Source organism: Oncorhynchus mykiss, chromosome 25 (assembly GCF_057628025.1).
Source record: "Oncorhynchus mykiss isolate SJ-2025 chromosome 25, ASM5762802v1, whole genome shotgun sequence".
NCBI classification, from domain to species: Eukaryota; Metazoa; Chordata; class Actinopteri; order Salmoniformes; family Salmonidae; genus Oncorhynchus; species Oncorhynchus mykiss.
In genome coordinates this window covers 22,341,263-22,356,387 of record NC_143046.1, presented here as the reverse complement: position 1 = coordinate 22,356,387, position 15,125 = coordinate 22,341,263, and the positions used below count along the sequence as shown (strand labels likewise).

General features: G+C 41.8%; 1 protein-coding gene and 1 long non-coding RNA gene across 10 annotated transcripts in view; one reads left to right on the top strand and one right to left on the bottom strand.

Moving 5' to 3' along the window:
- Positions 1 to 6,803: 6,803 nt before the first annotated feature.
- On the bottom strand, positions 6,804 to 12,980 carry LOC118946059 (uncharacterized). Its single transcript, XR_005041224.2, has 2 exons — positions 12,800 to 12,980; positions 6,804 to 8,683 (listed from the first exon to the last, which is right to left on the bottom strand). It is a non-coding gene; the product is annotated as an uncharacterized LOC118946059 (long non-coding RNA).
- The window catches only part of LOC110504775 (casein kinase I), a 26,795-nt gene continuing 22,654 nt past the window's right edge, over positions 10,985 to 15,125 (top strand). For 8 of the 9 annotated variants that reach the window (XR_016491577.1, XM_090219406.1, XM_090219405.1 and 5 more), the window contains exons 1-2: positions 11,229 to 12,056; positions 12,458 to 12,564. Coding sequence is in view for 8 of the 9 variants with exons in the window: in XM_090219406.1 (XP_090075532.1) it covers positions 11,934 to 12,056; positions 12,458 to 12,564 (230 nt within the window). In the remaining variant the exon portion in view is untranslated. Of the gene's footprint in view, positions 12,057 to 12,457; positions 12,565 to 15,125 lie in introns of all 9 variants that reach the window. The other variant, XM_090219404.1, reaches the window with a different exon arrangement.

Genomic DNA, 15,125 nt, shown 5'->3' with positions numbered 1-15,125 from the left:
CACCAAAAAGTTACTTTTTCAAATCCTACAGATACAGGTAAGATGTTCTGATTTCTATATAGTATCAGAAAGAGCAGATTCTGAGGTTTTCAACACATTTACCTTTGCCGAATAACTCTCAAAATTGAAGATATGAACTCTATTTCAAAATCTCACTTTTTTCCAAGAATAACCACTGGTCCTTTATGCTCAACACAGTGAGCATGCAGCAATAGATCATCTACAGCAGTGGTTCCCAAACATGTATAGTCCCGTACCCTTTCAAACATTCAACCTCTAGCTGCGTACCCCATCTAGCACTAGGGTGTCACGTTCTGACCTTAGTTCCTTTATTATGTCTTTGTGTTAGTTTGGTCAGGGCGTGAGTTGGGGTGGGTAGTCTATGTTCTTTTTTCTTTGTTGTATTTCTGTGTTTGGCCTGGTATGGTTCTCAATCAGAGGCAGCTGTCGATCGTTGTCTCAGATTGAGAATCATACTTAGGTAGCCTGTTTTCCCCATGTTGGTTGCGGGTGATTATTTTCTGTTTAGTGTTTCTTCATCACCTTACAGGACTGTTCGTTTGTCGTTTTTGTTGTTCAGTTGTTTTATTAAAATAATGAACACTTACCACGCTGCACCTTGGTCCTCCTCTCTTTCTCCAGATGACAAGCGTTACATAGGGTCAGCGTACTCTCAAATGTTGTTTTTTGCCATCAATGTAAGCCTTCCACACACACACTATATGATACATTTATTAAACATAAGAATGAGTATGAGTTATTGTTACAACCCGGCTCGTGGGAAGTGACAAAGTGTTCTTATAGGACCAAGGCACAAATAATAATAATATGATAATAATCAATAATTCTGCTCTTTATTTAACCATCTTACATATAAAACCTTATTTGTTCATCAAAAATGGTGAATAACTCACCATAGGTTAATGAGAAGGGTGTGCTTGAAAGAATGAACATAACTCTGCAGTGTTGGGTTCTATTGGAGAGTCTCAGTGTTAAATCATTTTCCACACACAGTCTGTGCCTGTGTTTAGTTTTCATGCTAGTGAGAGCTGAGAATCCACTCTCACATAGGTATGTGGTTGCAAAGGGCATCAGTGTCTTAACAGGCAATTTGCCCAAAGCGGGATACTCTGAGCATAGCCCAATCCAGAAATCTGGCAGTGGCTTTTGATTCAATTCAATTTTCACAGAACGGCTTGTTGCAATTTCGAATGAGGCTCTCTTGTTTAGATATCGATAAGTGGACTGGAGGCAGGGCATGAAAGGGATAACAAATCCAGTTGTTTGTGTAATCTGTTTCGGGAAAGTACCTGTGTAATTGCGCAGGTACTTCGCTAAATCACATATGATATTGTCCGTAAGCTTGAGTTCATTTGCACACAAAAAATCATACAATGATGGAAAGACATGTTTGTTGTCCTTGTTAATGCAGTCAGAGAAGAGCTCCAACTTCTGAATCATAGCCTCAACTTTGTCCCGCACATTGAATATAGTTAAGGAGAGTCCCTGTAATCCTAAATTCAGATCATTCAGGTGAGAAAAAATATCCCCAGATAGGCCAGTCGTGTGAGAAACTCATCATCATGCAAGCGAAGCGGTCAGACAAGTGAAAATGATGGTCAGTAAAGAAAACTTGAAGCTCATCTATCTATTAAAAAAAAACGTGTCAATACTTTGCCCCTTGATAACCAGCACACTTCTGTTGTAAAAGTGTTACATGGTCGCTGCCCATATCATTGCATAGTGCAGAAAATACACGAGAGTTCAGGGGCCTTGCTTTAGCAAAGCAACTGTTTTCACTGTAGTGTCCAAAACGTCTTTGAAGCTGTCAGGCATTCCCTTGGCAGCAAAAGTCTCTTGGTGGATGCTGCAGTGTACCCAAGTGGTGTCGGGAGCAACTGCTTGTACGTGCGTTACCACTCCACTATGTCTCCCTGTCATGGCTTTTGCGCCATCAGTACAGATACCAACATGAGCAGCAGCTACGTTTGGCAACATACAAACCGTTAGTGGAATTGTCGCAAGAGAGTTAATGTGATTGAATGTTAATTTTGACTAGGCTACCTGTATTTGACATTGTGTTGTTATTTTGCCGAACACTAGATGGTTCAATTTTATTTTTGGCAGTGAAACGAGGCAACGCAGGCGAGAAAAAAAACTCACCCAAATGATTAGCCCCGTTGGAAAATACACTGCTCAAAAAAATAAAGGGAACACTAAAATAACATATCCTAGATCTGAATGAATGAAATATTCTTATTAAATACTTTTTTCTTTACGTAGTTGAATGTGCTGACAACCAAATCACACAAAATTATCAATGGAAATACATTTACCAACCCATGGAGGTCTGGATTTGGAGTCACACTCAAAATTAAAGTGGAAAACCACACTACAGGCTGATCCAACTTTGATGTAATGTCCTTCAAACAAGTCAAAATTAGGCTCAGTAGTGTGTGTGGCCTCCACGTGCCTGTATGACCTCCCTACAACACCTGGGTATGCTCTTGATGAGGTGGCGGATGGTCTCCTGAGGGATCTCCTCCCAGACCTGGACTAAAGCATCCACCAACTCCTGGACAGTCTGTGGTGCAACGTGGCGTTGGTGGATGGAGCGAGACATGATGTCCCAGATGTGCTCAGTTTGATTCAGGTCTGGGGAACGGGCGGGCCAGTCCATAGAATCAATGCCTTCCTCTTGCAGGAACTGCTGACACACTCCAGCCACATGAGGTCTAGCATTGTCTTGCATTAGGAGGAACCCAGGGCCAACCGCACCAGCATATGGTCTCATAAGGGGACTGAGGATCTCATCTCGGTACCTAATGGCAGTCAGGCTACCTCTGGCGAGTACATGGAGGGCTGTGCGGCCCCCCAAATAAATACTACCCCACACCATGACTGACCCACCGCCAAACCGGTCATGCTGGAGGATGTTGCAGGCAGCAGAACGTTCTCCACGGCATCTCCAGACTCTGTCACATGTGCTCAGTGTGAACCTGCTTTCATCTGTGAAGAGCACAGGGCGCCAGTGGCGAATTTGCCAATCTTGGTGTTTTCTGGTAAATACCAAACGTCCTGCACGGTGTTGGGCTGTAAGCACAACCCCCACCTGTGGACGTCGGGCCCTCATACCACCCTCATGGAGTCTGTTTCTGACCGTTTGAGCAGACACATGCACATTTGTGGCCTGCTGGAGGTCATTTTGCAGGTCTCTGGCAGTGCTCCTCCTGCTCCTCCTTGCACAAATCCGGAGGTAGCGGTCTTGCTGCTGGGTTGTTGCCCTCCTACGGCCTCCTCCACGTCTCCTGATGTACTGGCCTGTCTCCTGGTAGCGCCTCCATGCTCTGGACACTACGCTGACAGACACAGCAAACCTTCTTGCCACAGCTCGCATTGATGTGCCATCCTGGATGAGCTGCACTACCTGAGCCAGTTGTGTGGGTTGTAGACTCCGTCTCATGCTACCACTAGAGTGAAAGCACCGCCAGCATTCAAAAGTGACCAAAACATCAGCCAGGAAGCATAGGAACTGAGAAGTGGTCTGTGGTCACCACCTGCAGAACCACTACTTTATTGGGGGTGTTTTGCTAATTGCCTATAATTTCCAACTGTTGTCTATTCCATTTGCACAACAGCATGTGAAATTTATTGTCAATCAGTGTTGCTTCCTAAGTGGACAGTTTGATTGAGAAACAAAGGCCTTGGTGGAAATCTTGAAATTGAGCTTAAAAACAACCAACCTAAAGCTGTGAATGTACCTAGTAAGGTAACATAGCTAGCTAGCACTCCTGTCAGGTAGCTAGCATGCTACATTTACCCAAAGCTGGCTAGCTAGTTTTATAGTTTGGTCATTTATTCCAATAAATTTGAAGCTAGCTAGGTTTTATATGTTCCTCACTACCAGAGTAAGCCAATTTGCCAATGATAAAATCAATGTCATCTATATATTTTTTTATTAACCCTTATGTAGTTTTTCATTCTGTATATCCCCTTGTCCTAATGATCAAAGATGACCCGCCTTCACTAAACCCCTAAAATAAAGCAGCTTAATTGAATTTTAAACCCCAAATCTATTTTGCATGAAGAAACAATCTGTCATTCATCACAAACGTTGTGAATATCTGGGTTTTCCCTCTTCACAATGCAGAAAGACTGCATTTAATCAGTGGACACCACTCATTTTTATTACAACACACCTGTTATAATTGTTGATTATTATTATTATTATTATTATTATTGATAAAGCTACTGAGAAAGTAGCAGAAATGTGCAGAAATTGGCATCTCCTCCTCTTGTCTGCCCCAGCTGCAGCCTCAGGTGGATCAGGACAAGATTCAGTCCCCTGAACAGCTTTCACAAGCTCTGCAGAGGCTGCTGTGCGGGCGAGGGGCTCCCTTCTTTGAATGTGTGGGGTTACAAGTGCCTTTCCCAGCTGCTCCACCCTCGTCTTGTTCTGCTTATCAGGCATCCAGGTAGGGTTGATCTTGTTCCATATCACTAAGGCATTATATGAGGACACATCAATGATGTTATGGAAGATGACCAGGGGCCAGCGGGCAGTCATCCTCCTGCAGCTGCACGTTCCAATCACCTTGTCCAGGTTGTCTATGCCTCCTTTGTTGTGGTTGTAGTCCAGGATGATGACTGGCTTCCTGTCTTCACGATCACTAATCTCAGCCGTTTTGTGCAGTGTGCTCAGGAGGACCACATTCTTGTTCCTCAATGGGAGGTAAGAAAGTAGAGTGGTGGTGTGGGTGAAGGCAAACTTTGATGAGAAGGCCTCTCTCCCACTTGTTGCGAGGAGTACAGGGGTGAGCTCAGGCTTGTTCTTTCTAACTTTGCCGACCATGGTGATCTTCCTCTTCAGGAGCTGCTGACTGAGTTCAATCAGTAGCACACATAATCTAAATGTCTCATTGTTTGTGTGTGTGTGTGTCTTTGTGGTTTTAGTGGTGTGTAAATCGTTTTATGACTGCCTGGTCAAAAATTACCCTAAGACAGTCTTTGTACCCTGGTGGTGTACAGCTTTCATGGAGAAATATGTACAAAGGAGATGTTTAACTTTTTCGAGTCACTAGGAAAAGTCATACATTTAAAATGGGAAAAATATAATTTTGGGGGGTTTCTCTGCTGTTAAACATAGTGGTGGGTCATTTTTTACCCTTAAGACAACACAAGGGTTAAGCTAGCTTCATAATTTTGTCTGACATGCCGAAAATGCAGCCCTCATATGCTTCAGCCACCGAAGTATGAGTACAGTTCGCATTGAATTGTGGGTCATATCAACCCCACAAGTGATCATGGTTCTTCACTCGCTTCCTCAAGCTGAATCGAGAGCCGAGGGGGTAACGTTAGTGAAATGGATCTCCACTTCAGATGGCAGTCAAACTGCATCCGGCTAGCGCAAGGGCTGAGGGGTCAAAAATAACATGTTTGGACTGCAGCCCCTGTCTCATTTCCCTGCTCAGACATTGCATGCATTAACCAATGGTTGTGTGCCACGTTATCAACTGTGTCTTCTTGTTATGCCTCAAACACTCCTCCATGCTTGACCAGGACATGCTTACAGTTGAGCCTGTGAAAAATAAATGGAATGTGGTACCTTCAATTCAAAAGAGCTTGATTGAATGTAAAATGCTCAACAGAAACCTCAAGGATTAATGAGCGTAATACTGAGTCTACACTCTTTCTCTTAAATTACAAGATTTATCTAATGATTTGATGTTTTTTTAACGAATTATGATGTCTATAAGTTATTTGTTTACTGTTTATTTAAGCATGGTTGATCAGAATAAAATGTATCGGTTAAAGGACCGCTCATGATGTGTCTCTATCCCAAAATATGTTTTCATTTTTTTAATCACCCTACCGAATTTCTAGCCACAGTCAATACATAAAATAGATATGTGCGTCAGTGGCACATTTGTGCATCAGTGGTCCCTTTGGTGATAGGGAAAATGTTTCTAGAACATGGTCATGTAAAGTTACCTCACCGAAACTGGGGTAAGGTTTGAAGGTCAGTATCATTGAGTCTAGGTTTCTAGGTGCATCTAGCACCTGCTTCATCATCTTATTTTCTCAGACTTTCTTATTGACATATTGCCTCACCTTTCTGTGTGGTCTGGCATCACTTTGCCAGTGTTTCCTAGTGATTGAAATAGCCTAAAAGACAGCATCAATCATCTATATTATATAGGGAATAATTATCTCCGAAGCTTTCTTTACTGCAGGCAAATAGCCTCACCCTTGTGCTTCATACTTACATTACAGCACATAGTAGGATAGGTATAAAAGGAATAATACTCTCTCAGAAACCCTATTTACACAAGGTAAATAACCCGTGTTTTATACTTACTTTTTCTCTCTGGAGCACATGCCACCTTCATACACCTCACACTGAGCCCATTTTAGGGAGGGGAAGAGCAGTCATTACTACTCTCATAATCGTGACTTATATACTGTATCTCATAATAGTGTCTTACTATCTCATTATTATGACTTACATATCTGTATGAGCTCCATTCAAGACTATCATATCAACGTGATCTGAAGAACTATAATATCCTATGTTTCTCTGAGTTGTGGCTGAACAAGAAAATGGTAAATATAAATCTAGCTGGTTTTTCTTTACATCGGCAGCACAGAACGGCAGAGTTGGTAAAGCTCAAGGGAGGGTGTGTGTGTATTTGTATTTATTATGGATTACCATTAGCTGCTGGCAAAGCAGCAGCTACTCTTCCTGTGGTCCAGCAAAATGAAGGCAGTTTATACCATTTTAAAAACATTACAATACAGAGATAGGTGATAACTGGATAACTTTAATTTACACCCTGGCCCAAAGGCACAGGCGAGGCAGCACAAAGCACAACCACGGTAACATGAATCGGATTAAACAAGACAAACAAACCTAGGTTTGAAACAAACCTAGCGCAAGCCAGCCTGTAGCGTAACACCCTACACAAAAAACAATTCCACACACACTGTCATGGTCAAAGCATATTGATACAACAGTAGCTAGGATGGGGAGAAGTCTGTCCATAATAAAGCACTGCTCTGCTTTCTTTTTTTCTTTTTTTTTACCCCTTTTTTCTCCCCAATTTCGTGGTATCCAATTGTTGTAGTAGTTAAGAAGCTATTATGGATTATAAAGGGAAACTCAGCCGGAGAGCTGTCCAGGAATGCGAGTCTACCAGACAAGCTAAATACCTTCTATGCTGCTACGAGGCTAGCAACACTGAACCATGCATGAGAGCACCAGCTGTTCCGAACGACTGTGTGATCACGCTCTCCGTAGCCGATGTGAGTAAGACCTGTAAACAGGTTAACATTCACAAGGCCACAAAGCCAAACTGATTACCAGGACGCGTACTCAGAGCATGCACTGACCAACTGGCAAGTGTCTTCACTGACATTTTCATCCTCTCCTTGAACCAGTCTGTAGTACCTACATGTTTTAAGCAGACCACCATAATAATAATACCAGGAGTGTAAATACTTAATTAAATTAGATATTTGTCTACATAATTTTGAAAGAAAATCAAAAAATGTCCAAGAACATGTTTTCAGACATTTTTTTTAAAAATTCTAAATTAAGTAGAGAAATATCTCATTTAATTAAATATTTACACTCCTAAGTAAATACATGTGAGAATCACCTTTGGCAGCGATTACAGCTGTGAGTCTTTCTGGGTAAGTCTATAAGAGCTTTGCACACCAGGATTGTACAATATTTGCACATTATTATTTATTTTTTATTCTTCAAGCTTTGTCAAGTTGGTTGTTGATCACAGCCATTTCCAAGTATTGCTATAGATTTTCAAGCCAATTTATGTCAAAACTGTAACTTGGCCACTCAGGAACATTCAATGTTGTCTTGATATTGTAAGCCACTCCAGTGTAATTTTGGCCTTGTGTTTTAGGTTATTGTCCTGCTGAAAGGTGACTTTGTCCACCAGTGTCTGTTGAAAAGCAGACTCAAGCAGGTTTTCCTCTAGGATTTTGCCTGTACTTAGCTCTATTCCATTTCCTATCCTTGCCAATGACAAGCATACCCATAAGATGATGCAGCCACTACCATGCTTGAAAATATGAAGAGTGGTACTCAGTGATGTGTTGTCTTGGATTTTCCCCAAACATGATGCTTTTTATTCAGTTTTACTTGAATTCCTTTTTGCAAACAGAATGCATTTTTATGAATACTTTTATTATATACAGGCTTCCTTCTTTTCACTCTGTCATTTAGGTTAGTATTGTGGAGTAAATAAAATGTTGTTGATGCATCCTCAGTTTTCTCCTATTACAGCCATTAAACTCAAAAACTGTTTTAAAGTCACCATTGGCCTCATGGTGAAATCCCTGTGCGGTTTTCTTCCTCTCCGGCGACTGAGTTGGGAAGGACACCTGTATCTTTGTAGTGACTGGGTGTATTGCTACACCATCCAAAGTGTAACTAATAACTTCACCAATATGGCTGACGGCTCTGGAGGCTCCTGGCTGGCTGATGGCTCTGGCGGCTCCTGGCTGGGTGACGGCTCTGGCGGCTCATGGCTGGCTGGCGGCTCAGGACAGGAGGGAGACTCTGGCGGATCCGGACTGTGACCCGTCGTGGTAGCTTCCGGACTGCGACCCGTCATGGTAGACTCCGGACTGCGACCCGTAATAAAGACGGACACTAAACAAACTTACAAAACAACAAACCGAACGTGAAGCTATATAATACTAATGCAGACACAGGCAACTAGACATAGACAATAACCCACGAAATACCCAAAGAAGATGGCTGCCTAAATATGGTTCCCAATCAGAGACAACGATAAACACCTGCCTCTAATTGAGAACCAATCTAGGCAACCATAGACATATATGAACACCTAGATGATAAACAACCCTATAAACCTACAAAACCCCTAGACAGTACAAAAACACATACATCACCCATGTCACACCCTGACCTAACCAAAACAATAAAGAAAACAAAGAAAACTCAGGTCAGGGCGTGACAACATTACCTTAATTACCTCGTACCCCTGCACATCGACTCGGCACTGGTACCCCATGTATATAGCCAAGTTATTGTTACTCATTGTGTATTTATTCCTTGTGTTATTATTTCTCTATTTTTCTATTGTTTCTCTTTTTTTCTCTCTGCATGGTAGGGGAAGGCCCATAAGTAAGCATTTCACTGGTAGTCTACACCTGTTTTAACGAAGCATGTGACAAATTTGATTTGATTGATTTTACTTACTATCACATAACTATAATGACTTAGTATCGCATTATTATGACTTACTATCTCATAATAATGACTTATAATTTTATAATTATGACTTACAATATCATTATTATCACTATCTCATATGACTTATTATCTCATAATTATGACATGGTATTTAATTATTATGACTTACATATCTAATAATTATGACTTACTGGAAGGATATTGATCTCATCCCGTCAGTAGAGGATGCCTGGTTATTTTTTTTAAATGCCTTCCTCACCATCATAAATAAGCATGCCCCATTCTAGAAATGTAGAACCAGGAACAGATATAGCCCTTGGTTCTCTCCAGACCTGACTACCCTTAACCAACACAACATCCTATGGCGTTCTGCATTAGCATCGAACAGCCCCCGTGATATACAACTTTTCAGGGAAGCTAGAAACCAATATACACAGGCAGTTAGAAAAACCAAGGCTAGCTTTTTCAAGCAGAAATTTGCTTCCTGCAACACAAACTCAAAAAAGTTCTGGGACACTGTAAAGTCCATGGAGAATAAGAACACCTCCTCCCAGCTGCCCACTGCACTGAAGATAGGAAACACTGTCACCACCGATAAATCCACTATAATTGACAATTTCAATAAGCATTTTTCTATGGCTGGCCATGCTTTCCACCTGGCTACCCCTACCCCGGTCAACAGCACTGCACCCCCCACAGCAACTCGCCCAAGCCTTCCCCATTTCTCCTTCTCCCAAATCCAGTCAGCTGATGTTCTGAAAGAGCTGCAAAATCTAGACCCCTACAAATCAGCTAGACAATCTGGACCCTTTCTTTCTAAAATGATCTGCCGAAATTGTTGCCACCCCTATTACTAGCCTGTTCAACCTCTCTTTCGTGTCGTCTGAGATTCCCAAAGATTGGAAAGCAGCTGCGGTCATCCCCCTCTTCAAAGGGGGGGACACTCTTGACCCAAACTACTACAGACCTATATCAATCCTACCCTGCCATTCTATGGTCTTCGAAAGCCAAGTCAACAAACTTGGCTTTCGCTATGCAATCTGGTTTCAGAGCTGTTCATGGGTGCACCTCAGCCACGCTCAAGGTCCTAAACGATATCTTAACCGCCATCGATAAGAAACAATACTGTGCAGCCGTATTCCTTGACCTGGCCAAGGCTTTCGACTCTGTCAATCACCACATCCTCATCGGCAGACTCGACAGCCTTGGTTTCTCAAATGATTGCCTCGCCTGCTTCACCAACTACTTCTCTGATAGAGTTCAGTGTGTCAAATCGGAGGGTCTGTCGTCCGGGCCTCTGGCTGTCTCTATGGGGGAGCCACAGGGTTCAATTCTTGGACCGAGCTTCCATAAGTTCCACTTCTTTAAAGACCTTATGTTTTCTGGATGTGCTCTTGACTATAAATAATATTACCAACAGAAATGACTGTTCCCTGTTTAACTTTCTCAACGGCACCAGATTGCTATAATGTATGTGATTAGCTGATATGTAAAATACCTATCCAGGCGTTGTAAAATATGGTATGCGTCAGCAATGTCTGGGCAGGAGAATACAACCTAATTAAGTGTTAAGAGGGAGGATAATGTCAAACAGGCTAGGATTTGTTTCACGAAAAAGATCTGTGAATCAGTGAGGCAATAGATGGCACCAGTGAACCGTTGTAACACTGGTGACACTTATTACAATGACGCTGTCAATATAGTAGCCTATGTAGAAATAACTGTCACCAAAATGAAACCGACATTTGTTAAAAATGGGTTCTCTAATGTCAAGTCCCAACGCATAGGCTTTGGTTATATGATCCATGGCATAACATTCGCTTAGATTTGAAATGTGTCCCGAACATTAAATGAAAAGGTAGAGCGCGGCTTTTGATCTGAAAACATCAGTGGAAAGTACTTGATATCTTGCACACTAATTACAATGCATACATTGAACGTTGTAATATGCTAAACTGTTTCTTTATTTTTCTCACGCGCACTTACTAGGCAAGGCTCTCTTTCGTAAGCGCAAATTCAAAACGTCACAAGGCGTCCTCTGCGCTCGCGCCCCCCAGTGTTCCTCGCGCCCGCCTGCGCCTTGTTCTGAAGCTAAGCTAGCTAGAATCACCTCGAGACGGATAGTGCATTTTTGTGGAGTAGTGACAAGAAAATGGCGGAGTGAGTGGGTTGCGCTTTGAAGGAAAGCAGCGACCCTAGGTTTCCGTAAAAAATAATACGAACAAAGGAGAACCACATAAAAGCTGTAACTTTCATCGAAAATTTGACAAACAAGAACAATATTGCCCCTCTTGCGGAGGTGGTACAAACAGATTATCGAACGGGGCTTCGCAGTACCACTGGTGTCATTTAGATAGCTCGACGCTAGCGGGCTAGCGACGAGGCACTGGGCGACGGACTAACACGGCACATTAGAAGTGTTTTCAGAATAATTGTTTGGCCTTTTTCGTGATATGTGTTGGGTTTATTTTGTGTGTTTTTTACTAGCTAGCTTGTGAATATCGCTTGAGAATAAACACAGTCTGTCCTAGTTCGCTAACATTACATTGTTTCAAGTACATAGCCCACGACCAACCAGGATTGTATGTTCACGATATGTTCTGATAACGAGCTGGCCGAGTAGGGGAACCGACGGAGCAGTCCCAGAGAATACTATTTTAAACTGATTGGGGTTGCTCGTGATTTTGAGGATATGGCAAGCAGCAGCGGCTCAAAAGCCGAATTCATTGTTGGTGGAAAATACAAACTTGTCAGAAAAATTGGATCTGGATCATTTGGTGACATATACCTGGCGATCAACATCACAAATGGAGAGGTAATAAACATTTAACTAGTGCTTAACTAAGTGTTCGCTGTGTTAACCAACAGCCAAGCCGACTCGGAGATTGAACAGAAGATAGCTTAGTTAGCCTTCCTAACGTTAGCTGAAATATTTGCCAACGATGCTCAATGAATACCCAGCTAACATTCGCCTAGCTAGCTAACTGTCATCTAAGATACTTGTCGATATTGGCCACACTAAAACGTGTAACGGACTGCATAACGTTCGTTTCTTAGAAATAACACGTTTGTTGTACCTAGTTAGTAAATTACGATTGACTATGCATCTGTGACGTTAATAACTAAACGCTGCCTAGCTAACGTGGCTAGTCTAAAGTGTTACTAACTCGGTGGGACTACTACGTTAGCTAACTTACTGATCATTTTGTTTTACAGGAGGTAGCTGTAAAATTGGAATCTCAGAAAGCCAGACACCCACAGTTGTTATATGAAAGCAAACTGTACAAAATATTACAAGGAGGAGTTGGAATCCCACACATAAGGTAATATACGTTTTCATTATTTTGGACAATTTAATATCGGAGATGTATGTGGAGAAAAGTCATAGCTAATTGTACAATATTTGTACAGTTACGTTTATCATGCAAACATGTCTGGTTTACTTCCATGTGCCAGTTGTAGTTGGTAAGTTAAGCTAGTTAGCTGGCATTAGTTAGCTTTAATCGCCAAGGCTTCATGCTTTTCCTTGATCTTTGCTTATGTAAACGTTCCACTTACATTCCCTTTTAACGTTAATATTATTCGAATGACCAATTCTTCATGAGCCATGTATATTTTCACAAAATGTGTGTTCACTGCTCTAGTTTTAACGTGCAAAAAAAATCACCAGGCCACGAAAAAAAATCGGTGTGCTGGAAATGGCCGCTCCTCTTTTATTGTTTGTTCCAACATGTCTCCCTTCCCTGTTAGGAAATGGCGGCTCAGCACTAGCGAAAACAACTAGCTATCTGGGCCAATTGCTTTTGTCTCAAGGTGACTTCAACGCTGAAGTAGGACCATATCTCGCTCTCATTAAACACCTACAATTAGTTTATTTTAGATTTCATGGGTTTTAGGGCAATATGGGCAATATGTAGAGTAGAAGAGAGTAGAAGAGTAGGGACATAAGGATACTAAAGCCATCAAAGATGATAGGATCAACTTTAATGTCCCCAGGGTGAAAATTCTTGGACACAGTACTGCCGTTTACAAAATACACTGTACATTACACATTCAGCATAATACATGCATTAAACCTTACCCAACGTACACATTGTGCACTGTGCCACATACATAATACATATTGCACATTTCTCCTATATTCAGTAGAGTACTGAATGTAGGGAAATGTGGAATATGTATGTGGGTATTTTAAGATTGTGTGGAGGCGAAAGAAACGCACACCTGCTTTGGCGAGGTGCTTGCTGGCTTGGGTAGAACACTTGAAAAAGAAAAGGAGAGCCGCACACTAGGAGCTCAGATGCAATAATGCCCCTTCATCCTGGAACATGCTTCAAAATATATTAAAGTTGGGAGATTTAGTGCCCTTGTCGATCAGTCTAAAAACGGGCAACACGGTTTGTGATGGCTGCAGTTGTTTCTAATTTTCAATTGTATCTGCGACTTGTGGCCGTTATTTTACGAGTATATTCTGTAATTTTCTTTTATTTATGTACACGTTGCTATTTCCCTTTTGCTTTCTTGCCAGGTCGCCTCGTAAAATATGCTTTTAACCTCCAATGGGTTTTACTTGGTTAAATAAAGGTAAACATTTTTTAAAATAATTTAATTACCAACATTTCAACAGACAAGCCTGTCTTCATCAGGGTATAATGACAAACACTGCGGGTCACTAGTTTATATCGTTTCAAGGGAAACACAGGTGTCTGTAATCATGGCTGGGTGTGGCTTGATTTCATTGGGTAATATACAGATAAACACTACTGGTCAAAAGTTTTAGAACTTCATTCCAGGGTTTTTCCTTATTTTTTGCTATTTCCTACATTATAGAATAATAGTGAAGACATCACAACTATGAAATGACACAAATGGAATCATGTCGTAATAAAAAAAGTGTTAAATAAATCAATGTTATAGTTGAGATTCTTCAAATAGCCTCCCTTTGCCTTGATGACAGCTTTGCACACGCTTGGCATTCTCTCAACCAGCTTCATGGGATAGTCACCTGGAGTGCATTTCAATTAACAGGTGTGCCTTCTTAAATGTTAATTTGTGGAATATTTTAATGTTTGAGCCAAACTTTGCACAGTCTTGGCATTCTCTCAACCAGTTCCACCAGGAATGCTTTTCCAACATTCTTGAAGGAGTTCCCACATATGCTGAGCACTTGTTGGCTGCTTTTCCTTCACTCTGCGGTCCGACTCATCCCCAACCATCTCAATTTGGTTGAGGTTGGGGGATTGTGGAGGCCTGATCATCTGATGCAGCACTCCATCACTCTCCTTGGTAGAATAGCCCTTACACAGCCTGTAGATGTGTTGGGTCATTGTCCTGTTGAAAAACAAATGATAGTCTCACTAAGCCCAAACCATTAGACAGCAGAATGCTGTGGTAGCCTTGCTGGTTAAGTGTGCCTTGAATTTTAAATAAATCAGTGTCACCAGCAAAGCACCATCACACCACCTCCTCCATGCTTTACGGTGGGAAATAAACATGTGGAGATAATCCGTTCACCCACAGTGCGTCTCACAAAGACACGGTGGTTGGAACCAAGAATCGCCGATTTGGACTCTAGACCAAAGGACAATTTTCCACCAGTCTAATGTCCATTTCTCGTGTTTCTTGGCCCAAGCAAATCTCTTCTTATTGGTGTCCTTTAGTTGTGGTTTCTTTTGCAGCAATTTGACCATGAAGGCCTGATTCATAGTCTCTGAACAGTTGATGTTGAGATGTGTTTGTTACTTGAACTCTGTGAAGCATTTATTTGGGCTACAATTTCTGAGGCTGGTAACTCTAATGAACTCCGGGTCTTCCATTCCTGTGGCGGTCCTTATGAGAGCCAGTTTCATCATAGTGCTTGATGGTTTTTGTGACTGCACTTGAA